The sequence below is a fragment of the Schistocerca piceifrons genome, chromosome 3 (assembly GCF_021461385.2).
Source record: "Schistocerca piceifrons isolate TAMUIC-IGC-003096 chromosome 3, iqSchPice1.1, whole genome shotgun sequence".
NCBI lineage: Eukaryota > Metazoa > Arthropoda > Insecta > Orthoptera > Acrididae > Schistocerca > Schistocerca piceifrons.
The window spans coordinates 400,339,081-400,359,727 of record NC_060140.1 but is presented as its reverse complement, the minus strand read 5'-3'; the positions used below and the strand labels follow the sequence as shown (position 1 = coordinate 400,359,727).

General features: G+C 43.5%; 1 protein-coding gene across 1 annotated transcript in view; it reads left to right on the top strand.

The window, feature by feature from the left end:
- Nucleotides 1–20,647, top strand: part of LOC124788692 (UNC93-like protein) — a 471,748-nt gene that overhangs the window by 191,084 nt on the left and 260,017 nt on the right. Inside the window, exon 5 of the mRNA XM_047255972.1 lies at nucleotides 15,034–15,274. Coding sequence (XP_047111928.1) covers nucleotides 15,034–15,274 — 241 coding nt within the window. The remainder of the gene's footprint in view (nucleotides 1–15,033; nucleotides 15,275–20,647) is intronic.

Below are 20,647 nucleotides of genomic sequence, written 5' to 3'. Positions count from 1 at the left end.
CAGTTGCCAGTAAGCTTACTTACATTAGAAAATTTTATTTTATTTGATGAACCGATAGCCATTTAAAGGGACAGGGCTCTTAGCCTTCTCTAGGTCTCCTCCAAAGGTAAATATGTGGGTCCGAATCCTGATCCAGTACAAAAATATTCATAATTTCATTTCCAGCTCTATCAAGTGCACACCCACCTGCTAGTGAAAATTAACGCGCATTTTTAATGTCTGTTCATGTGTTGCCAACAATCGCAACAGGTGTCGTTATTTCTGGTCAAACACGCACACATCTTACTGTTCGTGAGTAAGAAACTGATACTTAAGCTACATTCGTGGATGCACAGTAGTTGTGCAGTTCGATTGTCTCTTAGGCACAAAAGTTTGTATCCTTATTTTAGATTCAGACACCTAGCGGCTCGTAAGAAAAACCGATACGTAACATTTGATTTTTCTTAGTTAACAATCCGATTACGTGTTGGGTTTGTATCTCCGTCACAGAACTTCACATCATGCACTTCATCTTTCAATGCATGCACACTTCGTTACTTCAGAATGGAGGTATATCAGACATCTTTCGTGGTTAGATAACAGGGACGAAAGGATCTTGATAGGAGTCACGGTTTATTACAAAACTTGTCGTCTTTTATTTTCAAGTTTATATTTAGTTACTGGTATTGGCAAAAATTTCGGTAATTCATGACTCTTTATGGCTAGTCATCAATATGATGTATTTAGATTAGATTACATTACATTAGATTACTTCTTGTTCCATAGATCATGAATACGACATTTCGTAATGATGTGGAACGTGTCATTACAATGAAAGATTTCTTTAAATACCATGATTCAATTTCTTTACAACAATTTCTTACACTCTCATTCTTTTTTATCTCTCTCTCTCTCTCCCTCTCTCTCTCTCACACACACACACACACACACACACACACACATACACACACACACACACACACACACACACACACACACACAAACATATAAACATTCTTTTTTATTTTTATTTGCTAGTTGTGCTTGACTATCGGCGAGGCACGAAAACGCCTGTGAATGAGTTTCTTAGTTTTGAGTACACTTACTAAAGAAATATAAAAACAACAATGAGAGTTACTGATTTATGATGCTTAGTTTGCAGTCAGTTCTATTATTAGTAACTACGCTCCAGTCCCTAAACCTAGTTACAGTAAGCGAGTCAGACGCATTACGTATTCCAGGCCGTAGCAACCGCGACTTGGAGACACCAGCTATGGTCACTTCCCAGCCCGCTGCAGGATCACATCGGTTCGTCTTCTTCCTGCTGGTACTGTAACTGAGATTTGGCAACAAGGCAACGTATGTTTGGCAACTCTGTGATCGACGAGTTACCTCCTGCTGTCCACGGAATTAAGCCTCAAAGTTCACTTGATTTTACCTGTCATTTCCATTGAATAATCTCAGTTATTTTCGCTTGAAGGGTAACAAAAGATTGTAAATTTACGGTTTTCAGCCCAGGAAAGTCGTTGCAGGTGGAAATGGCAACTAATCTCGAACTTTAAATAGCGTTTTACGAGTTCTAGGCACTATTGCCCCCGTAAGAGGAAGCTCAGACCCATACCTCTTCGCCAGCTCTGTGGTAACGTGCTGACCTATGAAAAAGCGTCTGTTATGGTTTGCAGTTCCAGTCTCACTGACTGCAACGTTTTTATCCCTTCTGTGAAAGAGCTACAAGAAGTCGGATCAAAAATCAATAAAGAAATCGCAAGAAAATACTTTCGGCTCATAGTGCAATGTTGAAAAACTTACAATGCTGCACAACAGGCAACGCCTCTTTCCGCTGCTGACAAGCGAATTTTGGGTTTCTAGGAATACGTAACTATATTTATGAAATGCCACATTTGCATACCTCTTGAGTACGACCCAGCATACCAATGAAACACAGACCCAATCAAAATCTAAGTGAGTAGTATTTTACTAATTCGTGTCGATAGAGGCACATCTGTGTACAGATACTCGGTTTTATTAAAACATACTTTCGTCATAAGGTTATGGTGGTTAGTTTTATTTCATTTCTTATAATACAGTGCACAATTTTCGTAACGTTTCCTTTAGTGTTGTTAAAACAATAGTAAACATGAGAGAGAAATTAATCATCAACGATATATGCGAATTCTCTGATGTTATCTATGACAGTATGACAATGCACGTGCAGTTTATTGATTACATGCATGTAGAAAACTTGTTCTGAGTTAAAGCTGTCAAACAAAGTTTGAAGAAGAATAAAATCTCACTACCACACGACAGCTAATGTAGAAAATACTTTTCTGACATATTATGGCATGATGCGCTCTCCCTACACATCTTCGAGATGCATCTGCTGCCTGCTGTCTATTAAACCTGAACAGAACAAAATGTCACAGTAGTTTGCCCTTTTTCCACATGCGACTACTTTGGGTTGAGAAGTGAAGGGAAGTATGTTCAAAGTTCCACTAGATTGCCAACTTCAGCAGACAGCAGAATTGCGTTTTAAAAAATGTAGCACTGAATGTATTCGAGCTCGCGACATCTTATCTACGCTACTAGCTGACACGTAGCTACAACAGCTCCAGAGCTCGACAACTATTCCTCCAGAACTTTTTGATTCCACAGCACTGTGAGATTAGGCATATAGCCAGGTCTTGACTTCTGAGAGACAAACAGTTACAGCTTTTCTTTTTTTTTTTTTACTGAACGACGTTTTCTACAAACAGATAGCGCAATAGAATAGCTCAAGTGGAAAGAAACACTTCCTATTTAAACTTCTGCATCCTACACTGTTGGCAGTTCTGTGTAGGTGGCAGTTACGTGATTTTATTTCGGTGATTACAAAATATAGAGTGGAATGTATGCACTGGGTAGCCGAGGCAGCTAGTTCATGGTGATTCGGTCAACCAAGTAAATGAATTTACTGAACATGGTGCAAATTACTACAGGACGCCTGTGTGTCAGAATTCTCATCCAGTGTGGCGCAACGGCGTTACGATAGAAAAATGAGAGAAGAGGGTTTCGTGGTCTCTTGGACGGATGGTAGGTTGTTATACCTATGGTCTGGGTTGGACTCCCACTTCTGTCAATGATTTTAGATAGGGAGAGGCAGAGTCCATTCTCTCCTGGCTACACCATGTGAAGAAGGTGTAATGGCAGTGTGGTCTGAAAATTCACATTAAAGATGATTTTCCTTCTCTACCAAGTAGACGGTAGGTTGAACCACAATAAAGTCTGGAGTGGCGACATGTAGAAACTCTATCACCAGTAACCTTTCTTATACTAGTTATTTATTTCAAGTGCCGAAACAAACGCTATGTATGGTCACAGGACACTTATTCCATCTTTTATCTGAGCTTCTGTATGTCGATAAGATTGGTTCTGAACTGGGAATGCAACTCAGACCGCCCTTAAAGCGGAATTTGATCCCTTCGTGACAATACAGCTCGGCTACAATTTGTTGTTTGTTCATAACTGCAGATTCCTCCACATCTCCACATATTACGCGTGAATGGGATCGAATCCTGGCCCGGCACTAAAGATTTAATTATGTATTATCAAGCTCTAGCATGAGAACACCTATCTGCTGGTGGATAAGAATTTTGATTTTTGATGTGTTTTCATTCGTTGTCAACACTAACGATATCTGACGTTTTTAACTCCCAGTGAGACACAGAACTATTTGCGAGATGACTGTAAGTTCAAGATGTTATTCTGAGCAGCTGGTGGAGAAAAATTCGGTAGCTGACGTCTCTTTGTGTGTAGTCAACAACGATATATGTGGGGCTCTATTCCCAGTGAGCGCTGAACTCTTCGTCATATTATTTCTGGTTCAAACATGCTCACATGTCACTGCTGGTGCAACAAACCCATATTTAACGTTCGTTTTCTCTAGAATATAACAGCGACAGGTGCCGGGTTGGTGCCTGGGAAGGAAAAAATTAATTTCAGGTATGTCATTTATTGTAATAAATGTGAGCTTACAAGCCTTAATGACAGTCTTATCTGTGATAAGGTGTTCCCTGATATTTGTAGTACCGTGGTATTACTTTACATCTTGAGTTATTGCGGTGCAGAGCAGTGTTTTCTAGTGGTGACTTGGAACCATTTTCAATAGTCAAACGACTGTACCAAGGAGCGATTAGAGGACCTGCTGGACAGCTTTTTTTGAATAGGACAATGTTCCTGTCCAATAATTTTTAGATTAGTTACAATAAGCTTACGCTGCAAGAGAACTCGCTTGTAATTTTCAATATGTGGTCTGTTGTCGGTTTGAAGGCCTTACATTGCATCGGCAACTTAGTGCAACTCCACCGAGGGCTGTCTGGAGTAAGGTGGAGATAGCAATGTGAAAGTTGCGAGCTGTCGAAGACGATCTTCATATTCCTAATGCGATTAGGACATCGTATACTCTTGACGACGTTTAGCACCTGTGCGGTCAGTCAACCAATTTCAGAATTCATGTTGAGTAATCCTGCTAAATTCCCATAATATTGTCTTTTTATATTGATGAGTAATATGGATAGTCGTCACGTTCATGTGCCGTCTACAACGTAAATTTAATGTTACTATCCTAGGAACTAACCTGCAATACGTTTTGTATTTCATAATCGGAACTATCTGCATTAACCGTCATCAGAGCAATGTCAGGGAACAGAATGCAGCAGTGCCTTGGTACCCACTTGGGGACCTGCTTGAGTCGTGTTCTAAGGAAAGGGTAGTTGCTGGTTCGCATTATATTACACTAGCGAGAGGTACCGACTTTTCCTTTTCTCTGCAAATATCCCGAACTAAATTCGGTAACTAAATGCTAAGAATATATTTGCATTGTGCCAACTCAAAGATCAATAGATATGGATATAGATACAGATTTTTATATTTAAAGCCATTCTCGTTCTGCGTTAGAATAAACATCATTCATTATTTGATTGTTCTTGTTACGATTGTTATTGTCATCCTCTCACTCGCAAGAGTTTTCACATTCCTATTTGGTATCGATGCACATGAAGAGTGGCTATGAAAGAAGGGAATACTGAATGTTACGTCATGCAGAATACACTCATTTACTTCTGCTCCTCGTGATCAACGCTGCAGGAGAAGTGAGATACATAAAGTTGACAGTGTGAGGACAGACATGCAGGCACAACTCTGCAACTACACAGTGTTACCAGATAAAATGGTGCTGCGGAATCGAAAGTGTAGTACGGACTTTGCCACAGTAGCAGACAGCTGCTAATTTCGGACCATGACCGTGGATTACACTTCGGTCAGTGCTGGTTAGATTGTTGCAACTGTAAATGGAAGGCTTTGTTTGACAGTCTTGTGCTGATGCTGTCTGAATAAATTATGCCATTGGATAAAAAGCGGTTTAGTTTTGAGACCTAACCCACAAGGGGAGAAGGCACAGTGGTCTGCTTCAGGAATTCCAAGCAATAAAACACAAAAAGCAACCCAGGAAGGGTTCGAACAGCTACTTTCATGCAGAGACATGCATTTGGAATCTGTTCATCGTTACGGGGTCAAACAAGAGGGTACCATTACTGAAACAATGATCAGGCTACTTAGTATATACGTAAGAGAGCATACAGATTTCAAGGAGGAAACGTATGAAGACGCAGACTTCCTCGTTATCAATATGTGCGGCATATCTTTCGTGTTAACGAAAGTAATATCCCGCTTTAACTCTTCTTACGTCTCAAATGAAATGAATGCCATGAGGAATCGAATATTTGTTGACTGCGTCTCTCCTTGCTTCCATCCGTACCAACATATTTCTTCATTCTCGTGGTAATCATGACATTCTTTTTGTATGCTGCAAAAGATTGCACGTGGACAAATTCGACATCGAGGTGCAAAGCGTTTGGTATCTTACATTATATTCAATTCGAATAAGCTTCAGATGTATTTTTACTTCGTTTGTATTTTTAGATGATTATGAACGTTACGAAAAATTATCTCACATGCTTTATGTTGAATGAGAAACATTGAATGACCCGTTTTGCTTTCCCTACGTTGAAATGATATAATGTCGGCGTCAACAGCCTTCTTCCACGCCGGAAGCTGAAACTTGTATCGTTCTGGATTAATGATAATTGAATGTCTCAAATGCAGACATAGCCCACAAGGCGACGTCAGAAACCATCAGGGGAGGACGCCGCATAAAAACCAAACGTGCGCGCGCGTCTCCACTCTGAAGGACCGTATCGGAGAATCACGGCAAGCATTTCGCTGAAGAGCTGCCTCGTAAGAGAACCGAGAAATGGCAGCGTCGTAGCAAGTATTTGTCAACACTCTGATAGTGCATTTGCTTCCGGGTGTAGGCCGGCGTTACCTCGCTAAATTCACTTGACATTCGTTTTCCACATCGAAGATTCGTGCGAGAGAATCCACTGTAAGATGAGACACTTAGAAAGTATAATTAATTTCTGGACTCCAAGAACGGCGTTCTTCACATAAGTAACACCTGTTTGCGTGTTTTAAGGTTGCGTTTTGAGGCTCAGGCAACATCGCAGTGACTATAGTCCGTCTGTGGTCGCCAGTGTGTCGATAGCTCAGAGGTTATTCGTCATATTGTGGCTTTTCTAACGCGGGACATTCTGAATCGGACTACTCCCCTTCCATTATTAGTTCCGGGACGTGACTATTTTCCTCGGACAAAGACCAATGCTGTGAATTGGATTCGCGGACATGCCATTCACTACCTAGTTGGACAAACTGGAGACTCTGTACTCGATTTTTGGACATACCTCAACGACCGTCATTATGTCGTTGTCCGCCACCCAAAAAACAGACAATTTTTCTCGAACTTCCTTGGGAGTGCTTTCCACGACCCGCCTCGCAGCTGGAATGTGTTAAGCCAAGAGTGAAGAAGGTTTCCAGTTTGAACCAATGAACATTTCTGAACTACTGAACGGAACACACCAATTTCGATAAGACGTGACTCAACATATTACCAGCGGGGCGCAGAAGGCGTCTGATCAATTACACAACAAAAATAAACAAAACAAAAATCAAAATAAAAATAAAATTCAGAAAAAGGAAGATTTTGTTTTGTTTGTAATGATAGCCCTAACCTTGAATTCCCATATTTCCCCTGGTATATAGGCAGTCAGCTCTTGGGGTAGGTTTACTCAGAAGCCAACGCCTAAAGTGGACCAGATTTTTTTTTTTTTTTTTGTTATAGGATGAAAAGTGGCGGTGGCACTTAGTTTCTTTTTTTATTGCCATTTTCCTAAGGGGCTTTAAAATAAGAGAGAAGAAAAGGGGTAATCGTCAAACAAAGTAAAAGAAAAAAAGCAAAATTAAAAAAAAAGAGGTTCCCTTGTGCGTTGCGGTGGTCGTACTGTATGACATAGCAGTTCCAATCTCGGTGGAAGCCGCTGACTACAACCTTTTATTTTCCATTTTAATTAATGGAGTCGCAAACGGCTAGTAAAAATTCTTTATACGAAATCTGAAGAATGCCTTTAAACATCAATCTTCGTCCGATTCGACTTAGTAAATTAAGTTAATATCATGGATGTCTGCTTTGCAAATGCCAAGGTGCTTCACTGTAAAATAGATCCTGAAAAGATTCAAAGCGAATGTCAACGATATAAATTTGAGTTTTGTTCGTCATATAGGTCTAACATGTCAGAAGGTTGTTTATGAAGTGCACATGTTGATTAATATAGTTCCCTCTTCTAAATTTTTGCAATAGCATTTAACTGTAGACGTTTTCTAACACCGGCGTTAGCAATTCCTTTCCGTTCTCTGAAACCTCCAAAACGACAAATTTTTCTGGTCTAAATCTGATGACCTTAACTATCACTTCCGATCAACATTAAATACTTCATGAACCCATACATGGAACTCCAATGTGCAGTGTCCCTGCACTGCTACAGAGCACGCATTGCAAGGTATTCACACAGTTTATCGCATAGAGTTACCATAAGGAATGAAACAAGAACTGTAATACACTTTACACCACAGACGCTCACCCCGGCTTACGAAAACATCCGAACATTGACCAAAAGATGCACAAATAATTGAGTTTGAAAGGAAAAGAAACGAGGTATGAAGCATTTATAAATTCATCGAATGTAGCGAGGTGGTTTAATTTCGTCCCAGTCTATAAAATTAATTTCGGGCCATACTCAGCTCTTGCCGATTAATGTAATATAATACCCGCCTACTAATCAGGGCGTCTGTCTCCCTTGCTTTTGAGCGCGAATGGAAATCGTAGAAATTTTCTGTGGAGCAACATTTAATAATAAAGCGTTTTAAATCATCAAAAGCGATGAGCGGGAGCAGGCGCTTTCGATAAAGAACGGGGGAGTGCAGCGCCGCTGCTGTCGCCACGGCCGCTGCCGGTAGCCAGCAAATGGATCCCGGAGCTTTGCCGCATACGGCGTCCAGAGGAGGACAGTCTGCAGGAAATCTGCCGCAAAATCGTTACTGGATAAAATTTTGATATCGGTGTGTCAGAAAGCGAAATAGATTGAATCTGCGCTACCATTACATTCACGTCTTCAGCATTCAGACAGAAGAGGCTATAAAAATATTTTATGCCAGCTGCTCTCGATCCACTGACATTACGAACAGAAACAACGCACGCTACCGCTAGACCACAGGCGTAATCAGCCTAGTGTTTCTCTATTATGGGACAAGATTTCCTCCAGGAAGTGCCGCAGTCTGCAGTGTTGCCAGATTGTGCAGATAACCGGACTTAGAGAATTAGCGAGTTGGCCAGTTTTATTGTCCCATGTCGCGATCGGCGCGGACTTAGCCTCTGAAGCGGCCGGCCGCCGGTCGAGTTTTATGTCAAAGAGTGTACATAACCATCCCACATTAAGACGTTACCTACAACTAAGTCAATATAGTCGCTGAGCGCAAAAGCGCAAGACACAGGTACGGCCCGTGCACCCCAACTGCACGAATGTTGAAGCCTCCAGGAACAACACCGACCGGAAAACTGTTGTCGGCTCTCCTCTGTGCAGTCGGCAACCTTGCCTCCGTGTTGTCCTCCCAGTTCAATGGGCGCCGCGTTGGCCTGTTTCTCGCTCGTCTTCTCTCTAAGCCGACATCAGCCAAGTTTTTCTCCGCGCCCCTGAACGTGTGGCACCTTCCGCTGCAAACGGCAAGTCTTGGCACAGTTCTTCTGTGTCTACCACGTGGGCACTGCCGACGCTGTGCGTGGCGACCTTCGGTGTTTCCAGCGCTCTCTGTTTCGCAGCGAGAAATCTGCCTACTCATACAGCGCCAGAGGCAGAGCGGAAGTAGTGTGCGCAAGTACATATCACGGCTCAAGGTGGACTCCAGCACCAGATCGCAGCTTGCGGAACGAAACTTTGATGCGCTACGGAATATTAGCAGGAAAATGGCGTGGCGTAAACAGCCGCAATGTTTTCCTTTCATTGACAACGGCCACAATAGCATGCAGACTTATTTGTGTAACACCTGAACGCACTATGGTATATTCGCCATTTAATTCTGAATATTCTTTTAGAAGGAAACCTAAACACTTGTGTCTTTCTTCATGTTTTTCTGTTGACTCTTTTTCGCTTCCGTGTATTCTACTACGGTTATAGAGCTTGGAAAGTCTTCCTAAAGTGCAGGACCACGTTCCATCTCTTTCTCTCCCACCCCTCTCACTCTCCCTGCCTCTACCTGCCTCTGTTCCTCTGTCTTGCCTTCTTCATCAATTTCATGTTCTCCTGATTTTGTTACTGAACAAGCTATTAGTTCGCATTAATCTAACACATTTCCTTTCAGCCATGTTTTAATTTTAATCTGAACAATACATCTTGAATCCCATATTTTTATTTAACATTTCAAGTAAGTTCTTATTCCCTTACGCTGCCTTACTTCATCACTCATTTACTTCCGTTTCACTGCTTTCCTTCTCTTTTCTATACAGCGTGATCGGAAACAGTCTGAAAAGCTTGTAAGGGTGTTGCAGGGGGGCTGTGCTGAGAAACAGCAGAAGGGCCGAGTGCACCCCGCTTGCCAGCTTGCCAACAGCGCTCGGCAGGCCCAGAAGGTCGCCCACCCAAATTAGACTGCATTTAACTTCGGTGACCTGATAAGAACCGGTCTTACTACCGCGGCAAGATCGTTGGCGGTGCTGTGAAATAATTGTTAAGCAAAAAATTCGATACGTAGCTCCGTTTCCTAATTATTTAGCATTGAAGTTGGCCAATGAGACAGCGGCGCTCGTAAATTCAAGCAGTTGCACGCTCTGAAATACGGTAATACACAGTTGTCTGCGCATCCGTGAGTTACTACTTGTTGAAATGCTTATTACCAGTTAAAATGTGCCTTTTTCCGAAATGAATTTTAACAAGGTCAGCAAAAGTTACGTTTGTTCGGTTTGAGGAAGCAAAACGAAGGGCTCGTTTGGTGACACCACCTCTGACAGGCTGCTTGAATTTGCAACAAACGACGACCTAATTGCCTAACTTCAGTGCTGAATAGTTCAAAAACGGCACAACCTATCGAACTCTTTGCTTGAGAATTATTTCTCAGCACAACGTCGCATGCAACAACCTTAAAGCTTAACAGGCTGTTTCTGAGCAAAGCTTATAACTTATTGGTGCGAAATAGGGCTATCTTGATTATAAATATACTACATTATTTTGCAAATATAAGTTAGTCATTCCGCCTCTCACAACTAAAGACTCATTATGGATGCAATATATTGTTGTTATTAACCATAACTAAATTAGTTTTCATGTTTCCAGATGTTAACTACAGCCAAAGTAATCAAGGTCAAAATCTTTCATTATGCCATTCAGCGATGCACAAACTAGGAACGGAGGGTGGGGGGGTTGGGGGGACAGACTGAACGAGCAGTGTTGTGCTCTTCACCTTGAACTTTCATCGGGCAACCTCTCTACGAAGTTTCGTGACACATGTCCTGACATTAGAGTTAACCACAAACTCAGCTACTCAGTAAATTCAGATATGTTTCTTCAATATGTGTTTCCGTTTTTTTCAGTTTCGACTACTTCACTGCGTAACAGCACACCTGCTTTAAATTCCAGGGTATGACGATACAGTGCACAACAAAGCGCACAGTGTATCACTAACATTAAAGAAAGCACATGTTATGAAAATAAGAGTACATTAGAGGTCTCAGAATAAACACAAAGAGAAAGGTAAAGTACAAAAATTGAAATCTGTGATGTACCTAAATCAAACAATTTAGTAGAGACAGGAAGGTTGTTGTCATAAGTGAATCAGGAGATCGGTATGAGTTGATCTTCGAGGTGATATATGTCGCGAGTTTCTCAAAGAGTTATGTACCAGTTAAGGTCTAATTTAATTCAAAATATGACAAAAACTGAGTGTTTCTTCCTTGATTTTGGTCATCGAACAGAACTTTATTCTTATATTTCAAGAACAAATACAAATACATAACATACGAAACTAACAAAGAATCACTCGATTCGACGTTCTTCTAAATATCGCGTCCTTTTCCTTTGAATCTTGTTCAGTAACACAGAGAGAGAGAGAAAGGGAAGCAGATCAGGTAATGGGCTATTTATCCTGACGAAGATGAAAACAAAATGCAAGTAGTTTTAAACTCAGGCTTGGTATCTAAATAAAGTGTTCCATGATGTAAAATACCTTAGAATAAGGTAATCAGGACCCCAAGGCACATAAGAATGAAGTTCCAGGGCTATTACTGCTGCGCATATGCAAAGAACAATGTGAACAACAATAGAAATTTCAGTAAAGACGCACACATCCAGATTAAGGTTGCACTGTAACTAATCACTGTAACTGTTCGACTGCATTTCGAGGACTCAGGGAAACGAGCACTTTAAGACGAAAGAGGCTACGCGCCACGAAGGAACTAACTGAAAGGGGAGGAAATCGGTAGAAGTACGTGTGCAGACAAACAAATGATACCAGTTGCAAATACATTGGATAGCGAAAGAGTTTCACAAACTGCGTAAGTCAATAACGCGTTGGACCGCCTCTGGTTCTTATGCAAGCAGTTATTCGGCTTGGCAGTGATTGATAGAGTCGTTGGGTGTCCTAAAGGGAGCTATCGTGCCAAATTCTGTCCATTTGGCGCGTTAGATCGTCAAAATCCCGAGCTGCTTGGATGGACCTGTCCGTAACGAAATGGCTCTGAGCACTTTGCGACTTAACGTCTGAGGTCATCAGTCGCCTAGAACTCAGAACTAATTAAACCTAACTAACCTAAGGACATCACACACATCCATGCCCGAGGCAGCAATCGAACCTGCGACCGTAGCGGTCGCTCGGTTCCAGACTGTAGCGCCTAGAACCGCACAGCCACTCCGTCCGGCCTGTCCGTAACGCTCCTAACTTTTCCAGTTGGGCAGATTTGGCAACCAGGAAGACAAGCAATAGAAACTTTCACCGTGTGCGAGCGGGCATTATCTTGCTGAAATGTAAGCCCAAGATGGCTAGCCAAGAAAGGCAACAAAATTGAACGGTACGTCATTCGATCATTCCTGCTTGTCGGGGCGCATGGCAGGTGACAGCCCTTTTGGAACCCAGTCGCTATGGCGGAGGGGGGAGGAGGGGTCTACAGACACGTCTTCGCTGTTCATCGGAGCCTCTGTTCGAAGCGGGACTCATTACTGAAGACAATTCTGTATCACTCAATTCCAGGCCGAATGTCCACCACATCACTGCAAACTGCAGTGTACAGAGATCAATGGGAATCTGTGCAACTGAGGCTGTGACCTTACCCTCTTTCTGTGAGCCGCCTATCAATGTTCCTTGTGGTCAATGAAACACCAGTTTTACTTCAGAACGATGATAATGATGGGTACGTGGCTCAGAGTGCCTCTCTGACGATTTCTCGTTCCGCACGTTATTTCGTCTCTCTTGGTCGACCGCTTCTCTCTTGCCATTGTGTTCGGCCATGCTTCTGTCCTACAACAACATCGAATACTGGCATCGCTCCTACTGAAATGTCTAGCGATTAGCAACTATTCATACCTTCTTTAAGCCCAACTACATGTTCTCTCGCAAATGCTGACATCTGCTTATATTGTTCACGCGCCTGTTCGAGAGGCATAGTTATTGTCTAACTGAACACACGGAATGAAATTCGCAAAGACATTGTGCCCTGGTTTCGACATGTCCTCTTTCATTATTCTTGCTGTGGTGAAATTGTGCTACAGCGTCACACATCCGTCCATCGGCCGCCGAATTCGATACTTGTATGAATACAAATTTTTGACCAATATGCATAATTCCTTCGAGATCTTCAGTTTTTTTCTTTTCTTCCCCTTGCTTCAAAGCCTATGATAGAAGAGTCTCGAAGAGACTAAAGTACACTCCTGGAAATGGAAAAAAGAACACATTGACACCGGTGTGTCAGACCCACCATACTTGCTCCGGACACTGCGAGAGGGCTGTACAAGCAATGATCACACGCACGGCACAGCGGACACACCAGGAACCGCGGTGTTGGCCGTCGAATGGCGCTAGCTGCGCAGCATTTGTGCATCGCCGCCGTCAGTGTCAGCCAGTTTGCTGTGGCATACGGAGCTCCATCGCAGTCTTTAACACTGGTAGCATGCCGCGACAGCGTGGACGTGAACCGTATGTGCAGTTGACGGACTTTGAGCGAGGGCGTATAGTGGGCATGCGGGAGGCCGGGTGGACGTGCCGCCGAATTGCTCAACACGTGGGGCGTGAGGTCTCCACAGTACATCGATGTTGTCGCCAGTGGTCGGCGGAAGGTGCACGTGCCCGTCGACCTGGGACCGGACCGCAGCGACGCACGGATGCACGCCAAGACCGTATGATCCTACGCAGTGCCGTAGGGGACCGCACCGCCACTTCCCAGCAAATTAGGGACACTGTTGCTCCTGGGGTATCGGCGAGGACCATTCGCAACCGTCTCCATGAAGCTGGGCTACGGTCCCGCACACCGTTAGGCCGTCTTCCGCTCACGCCCCAACATCGTGCAGCCCGCCTCCAGTGGTGTCGTGACAGGCGTGAATGGAGGGACGAATGGAGACGTGTCGTCTTCAGCGATGAGAGTCGCTTCTGCCTTGGTGCCAAGGATGGTCGTATGCGTGTTTGGCGCCGTGCAGGTGAGCGCCAAAATCAGGACTGCATACGACCGAGGCACACAGGGCCAACACCCGGCATCATGGTGTGGGGAGCGATCTCCTACACTGGCCGTACACCACTGGTGATCGTCGAGGGGCACTGAATAGTGCACGGTACATCCAAACTGTCATCGAACCTATCGTTCTACCATTCCTAGACCGGCAAGGGAACTTGCTGTTCCAACAGGACAATGCACGTCCGCATGTATCCCGTGCCACCCAACGTGCTCTAGAAGGTGTAAGTCAACTACCCTGGCCAGTAAGATCTCCGGATCTGTCCCCCATTGAGCATGTTTGGGACTGGATGAAGCGTCGTCCCACGCGGTCTGCACGTCCAGCACGAACGTTGGTCTAACTGAGGCGCCAGGTGGAAATGGCATGGCAAGCCGTTCCACAGGACTACATCCAGCATCTCTACGATCGTCTCCATGGGAGAATAGCAGCCTGCATTGCTGCGAAAGGTGGATATACACTTTACTAGTGCCGACATTGTGCATGCTCTGTTGCCTGTGTCTATGTGCCTGTGGTTCTGTCAGTGTGATCATGTGATGTATCTGACCCCAGGAATGTGTCAATAAAGTTTCCCTTTCCTGGGACAATGAATTCACGGTGTTCTTATTTCAATTTCCAGGAGTGTATACTGAATCAGACAAATAAGATAATATTCACCGCGACGTACTCTTTCCAGCTGAGTGAAAGAGAACTATTAAATAGAACAGAAAAACTTACGTTAAAATGTTTGTTATGGATTCATGAAACTAAATAAGCGACGAAGATTAAAGAAAAATCAAAATTAGTGGAGCTACAGGTAATAAATACATGTGATGGAATTATTCTATGTGGAAGACACCGGAGTGTAGGTTAAAATGTCTTGTTCAACCAAATAAACCTGTTGTTGTGAACTAAATTGGGCGTAATTTGTTATTGGTTTGTTTGACAGTTCTGTCTGGACGCCGTGGGGACAACGACACAAGGTTGGCAGCAGCTGCATCTAACTGGAGTGTGCCGGAAGAGTTGCTGCTGGAGACCTGTGGTCCGCGGTACCATCCGGCAGACACGGTTGCCAACCCCAACCTGGAGCGCCCGCCAGACCATCAGATATACCTTATTTCCGGAATATACCTCGCCATCATGCTCGGTTCCTGTCTCATCGTCGCTTTCGGACTCGACCCTCTATCTAGGTAAGTACGCTCGCGTTCACTACGCGTTGGAGCTGCATGTGAAGACCGTTTCGCTTGATGTCTACTGGTAGACTTTCAGCTCTGGCGGGTGGTTATAATTAAACTTCGCCCATTTAACACGTTGTAACACAGAACCTGATCATTGTACGAGTAACAAACTTGGTATCATTAATGTCACGGTCAGCCGGAAGAGAAAGAATGCAGAATACGATCAACTGAAACATTTTTAATGTGCTGCTACGGTACATCATACCATTACATGATGAGCTTCGTCTATCCATAGGATGGTCCAGGGCCAGCCCACGTCAGCTTCAATCCCTGGGAGAAAGTGGAGAGCGAAATGAACATACCAGTACCATTACTCCTGTAAATGGTGCTCAGTATGGCGCCCATAAGTGCCCAGAAGAATCTGAAAGCTCAGGATTGCATTCTGCACAGCAGAACGATGCATATCCGTAAGTATGCTGCGCTCCAGATCAGCACATGTGTGAATGTTCCCCCTTGTAAACCCTGTCCTTTAGGCAGCCCAACAACCAGAAGTCACAGGGTGGGAGATGAGGTGATCGTGCCGGTCAAGCATTTGGAAAATATCGGCTGATGATTCGATCGTTTCCAAATGTGTTTCGGAGAAGCAGGTGAGCTTCACGAGCATGAAAACTGATGAGTTCAATGCGTCTCTCTCTTTTACGGCGGGTATGACAAGCTGGCGAAGCATGTCGCAGTAACGCTGATCAGTCACACTGCACCTTTCTGGTCCTTGAGCGCCAACCTGTTCAAAAAATAATGGGTCAATGATCAGCATAACAGTGAAGCCACACCACACGGTGACACTTTCACGATACAGAGGAACTACATGCACAGTGACTGGAGGTGAAGATCCCCACACTCGGCAGTTCTGTGTGTTCACCTCACCCGTCAGAGATAAATGAGCTTCGTCTGTCCATAGGATGGTCCAGGGCAGCCCTCGTCAACTTCAGTCCTTGCCAGAAAGTGGAGAGCGAAGTCGACACATCGTTGTGCGTCCTGAGGTGCAAGCTGCTATACGATATGGATCTTTTTCGGATACCATTTGAGAATGGTTCGATGCACCTGCCGTACAGTGGAGCACGGGATGTTCAACTGTCGTGACACAGTATGCGAACTGCGTGACGATCGGAAATTGCGCGAACGTTGTCTGCTATAGCAACTAATTGGTATGCAACCGGTCGTCGGCCTCTTCCCAGCGCGACGCTAGAGATAGTTGATTCGAACTTCTTCATCATGCTCCGCACAGCAGGTGGAAAAAGAAGATCTTTCCGGAACTCTTTCAGCAGGCAATATTCTCGAAGTGCAGCTGCAGCATTGCTGTTGCTTTGATAACATAGTTTGGCCAGTAATGCCCAACTCCTTTTCTCCAAGCTCATACAGCCGCATCAACAAGTGCAGTGCAACTGGTCAGCTGTGTGAGACTATGCATCACCATGACTGATCACGCCACCTGGTGACAGTATGTCGCCCATGCGCACACTTCAACACCTCCTCTCCTACTTTTAACGACCTCCTTTGTTACGCACATTCGATGACAATCAATCGTAATAATTGTTCATGGAGTTAGTTGGTGCTGGAGGGTGATGCATGGAAATCATGCACATCATATTCTGGCCATTAATACTACTACGTTTTGCACTCGTACGGTGATTAGTTTCCTTGTTATAAGATGTTAAGTTTAATTATAACCTTCCGGTACTTCGACGTCATTTCATTGCGGTTTTCATTACTTGACGTGGAAGTAGACTCAGAGAGTTATTTTTTCTGTGACACATTATGAATGGTAACGAAGGTTATGAAGCAATTATCATTACTCGTAAATCTTAGCCTTTCACTTTGATAAGTAACTTTTGTCAAGTGCTTAAGTTCATTGACGTTTTTACTTTGACAACTTCGAATCCTTTCCGTAGATTTGTACTAAATTACTCCACTGGAGGGTATTCTCAATAGCTGTCAGTTCCTTATCCATCAACTTCTCGACCCATCATATTTGCAAGTATCTCAGAAAAGTTATCCTGCTAAAAGGGACAGGAGTGAACTTACCCAGTAGTCAGAAGTGATAAAACAGCAGACTGGTTTCCTCAAGTAACACCATGAAAACAATGTAGTCTTAACAGTTGCCTGGTAACTGAAGAACCTATACAGAGTTACTTACACCTGCTCTGTCTCGGAACTCAAGATTACCCCAGTTTCTCGACGAGCGCAAAGTGGGACACTGGAAATATGATTTAAACATACCAGATAAGTATATCAATAATCAATAAATCACCTACTGATCCGAAACACTGTAAAAAGCGGCAAAAGGTAAATCGTCTTTACCTAACTATTTCTATACTACAAGAGGTAAACGTTCTCAAATTCCTTAGCGTAATCGTTGCAATTACAACTTCACTTTTTAAATGTCAGTGGTCCATAATTAGAGTATCGTTTGCCCAGAGGTTTCTGGTTGGTTCAAATGGCTCTGAGCACTATGGGACTTAACCTCTTAGGTCATCAGTCACCTAGAACTAGAACTATTTAAACCAAACTAACCTAAGGACATCACACACATCCATGCCCGAGGCAGGATTCGAACCTGTGACCGTAGCGGTCTCGCGGTTCCAAACTGTAGCGCCTAGAACCGCTCGGCCACCCCGGCCGGGAGAGTTTTCTGGAAAAATGCTTGCAGCAGCTCCTTTACAGAAGTCTTCGAGCTAAAGGTGGATGATCTGCTCATATGTATTTTCGAAACGGTATCCATAGTAACAGAGAAGTAGGAATGAGAGAACTGACAGGTAAAGAACAGTTAGGATTGTCAAATGAAAGCCACAACGGAAAAAGAGAGGTATTCGTAGCCATTCCCACGTGTAATTTAATGTACTAAAATACTGCTCTTTAGAATGTAAGTCATGAGAAGAAAGATCAAGTAGGATTCCAGCGGCTACGGATTGAGGCCAAGTCGAAACAGCAAACTCTATCGCGCAGTCCGTCTTGCAGGACACATACAGATGGCTGTCGGACATAGACAAACGCGGAAGTGGCTGCGGTCAACCTTTTATTTTCCCCGGAGGCCGTGCCTTTTGGACATCGGAGAAGTTACGCAGAACTATGATTTGCTTTCCGTACTGATGTCCGCTGGGTCTACTGAAGAAATCAATAATGGTTCAAGACAGACATACAATGTGAAATTCAGCTCGCTCTCTTTCTGTGTACGACCGAGGGGGCCGCGGATGAAAGGCCGAGATTGACCGTGCGTTCCTTGACTCCCGTAAGACATCCTGTGCGGTTCCACACTATGTAACAAATACGACCTTTCTGAACATCGAACGAACTTAATGACTGTATACGGTACTCCGTAGTATTTTCACATAAACATATCATTCTTACTGGAGGAAACTAGATCCGAGAGATCAACATGCTTGTGTGACTTTCGGTTCCGGTACTCGAAGCAGAATTGTCTTGCCTACCGTATTTATTAATACCTACTGGAAACAGAAAATTTTCTTTCGTGTTCGGGACTACTGTCTGTCCACAGTTATGACCTGTTTTCCGGAACCAGCCTGAGTTCCAAGCCAGAAGTGGTTCACACTAATTAACAAATGCTAACAGAGCACGCTCTGCGATTGGCGTCTGCAGCTTCCAATAAGAAGTGTGGGAAAGATGCAAAGTGTGGCTGTAGACTGACTGATAGCACATACCTTACTTTTACGTTCCCGTAATACTTTCTGGAGTTCGGTCAACTTCGGATCAGCCGCGATGGCTCTTCCAGGTAGTTGGTGGCATGTAGGCCGTTCCTAGGCGCGCCCAATTACTCCATAATCAAGAATAAACAGTATGGCCATCAGCAGTGCGAGAGACAGCTATACTGTAGCTGAAATCCACATCTGCAATGAATGCAATGAAATACAGAATGAATCGCGACTGACTGGTGACTTCCTTCCTGTTTGAATTATACCACAGTCGCTGTGCAAAGCCGTTCCAATGCAATCCGACCTGATGTCTTTTTAGTAGTACTGTTGGGGCTCCAATAACGGTTCTTAAAATAAAAACTCAAATAAATATTCTTAATTAGATACAATACGACAGGAGAATTATTGGAGCAATTTTTTGTTGTGTCATTAATGTTAAGCAGTTACTTCGACTTGATGCATCTATAACTTCCGAACATCAGTAGTGGAATCCGCTCTTACCTCCTAAGCTTATTTTTTCTTTGCGTCATTTTACAGATTCCCACCAATCGTAGGTTCCTGATAGTCATCCTCTCGCAGAATCTCATGCACCACACAGCAGCTAAGAATTCTGTACGATTGAAAAATAAATCTAAAGAAAAGTCTGAAATTACAAAATATTTAAATTGTAGAGGAGAGGGAAGGTGACTGATGGGGCTTAATATTTCGGGAAAGCATAGAACCATGTGCTTTCTGGTTTACTGTTCTGTTTTTATGTAAAACAAGTTACAGGTTTAAAGTGATATTTCACTTCGTGCACTGCAGTGCGTCTCATAGGGAAGTAAACGTCGTTACGTGTATCGTCTGTGCTGTCAGTCTCATATCCTTCCTCGTCTGAGACGTCCGCCATATCATTCGCCCGTACTCTCACATGTTGTTGTCCAGGTCTGTATGGTCGTTCTAGCCCAAACACGATGGTTCCAGCAATCAGATCGCGATTCAATTTGTATTTTATTGCAGGTCTGGATTTTAGCTACAGTATGGAAATCATTAGTGTCTATGGTCTTCAGTCCAGAGAATGGTTTGGTACAGCTCTCCATGCTACTTTATCCTGTGCAAGCCTCTTCATCTCCGAATAACTACTGCAACCTACATTCTTCTGGATATGCTTAATGTATTCATCGCTTGGTCTCCCTCTGCGATTTTTACCCTCCACGCTGCCTTCCAATACTAAAATGGTGATCCCTTGATACCTCAGAACGTGTCCTACCAACCAATCCCTTCTTCAAGTCAAGTTGTGCCACAAACTCCTCTTCTCCCCAATTCTCTTCAGTACCCCCTCATTAGTTATGCGTTCTACTCATCTGATCTTCAGCATTATTCTGAAGTACCACATTTCGAAAGCTTCTATTCTCTTCATGTCTAAGCTATTTATCACCATTTATTACCATGTTACACTTCCATATATAGCTACATTCCAAACAAATACTTCCCGTCACCTAAATCTATACCTGATGTTAACAAATTTCTCTTCTTCAGGAACGCTTTCCCTGCTTGGCCAGTCTACATTTCATATCCTCTCTACTTCAACCATCATCAGTTATTTTTCTTCCCAAATAACAAAACTCATCTACTCTTTAAAGTTTTTCATTTCCTAGTCTAATTCTCTCAGCATCACCTGATTTAATTCGACTGCATT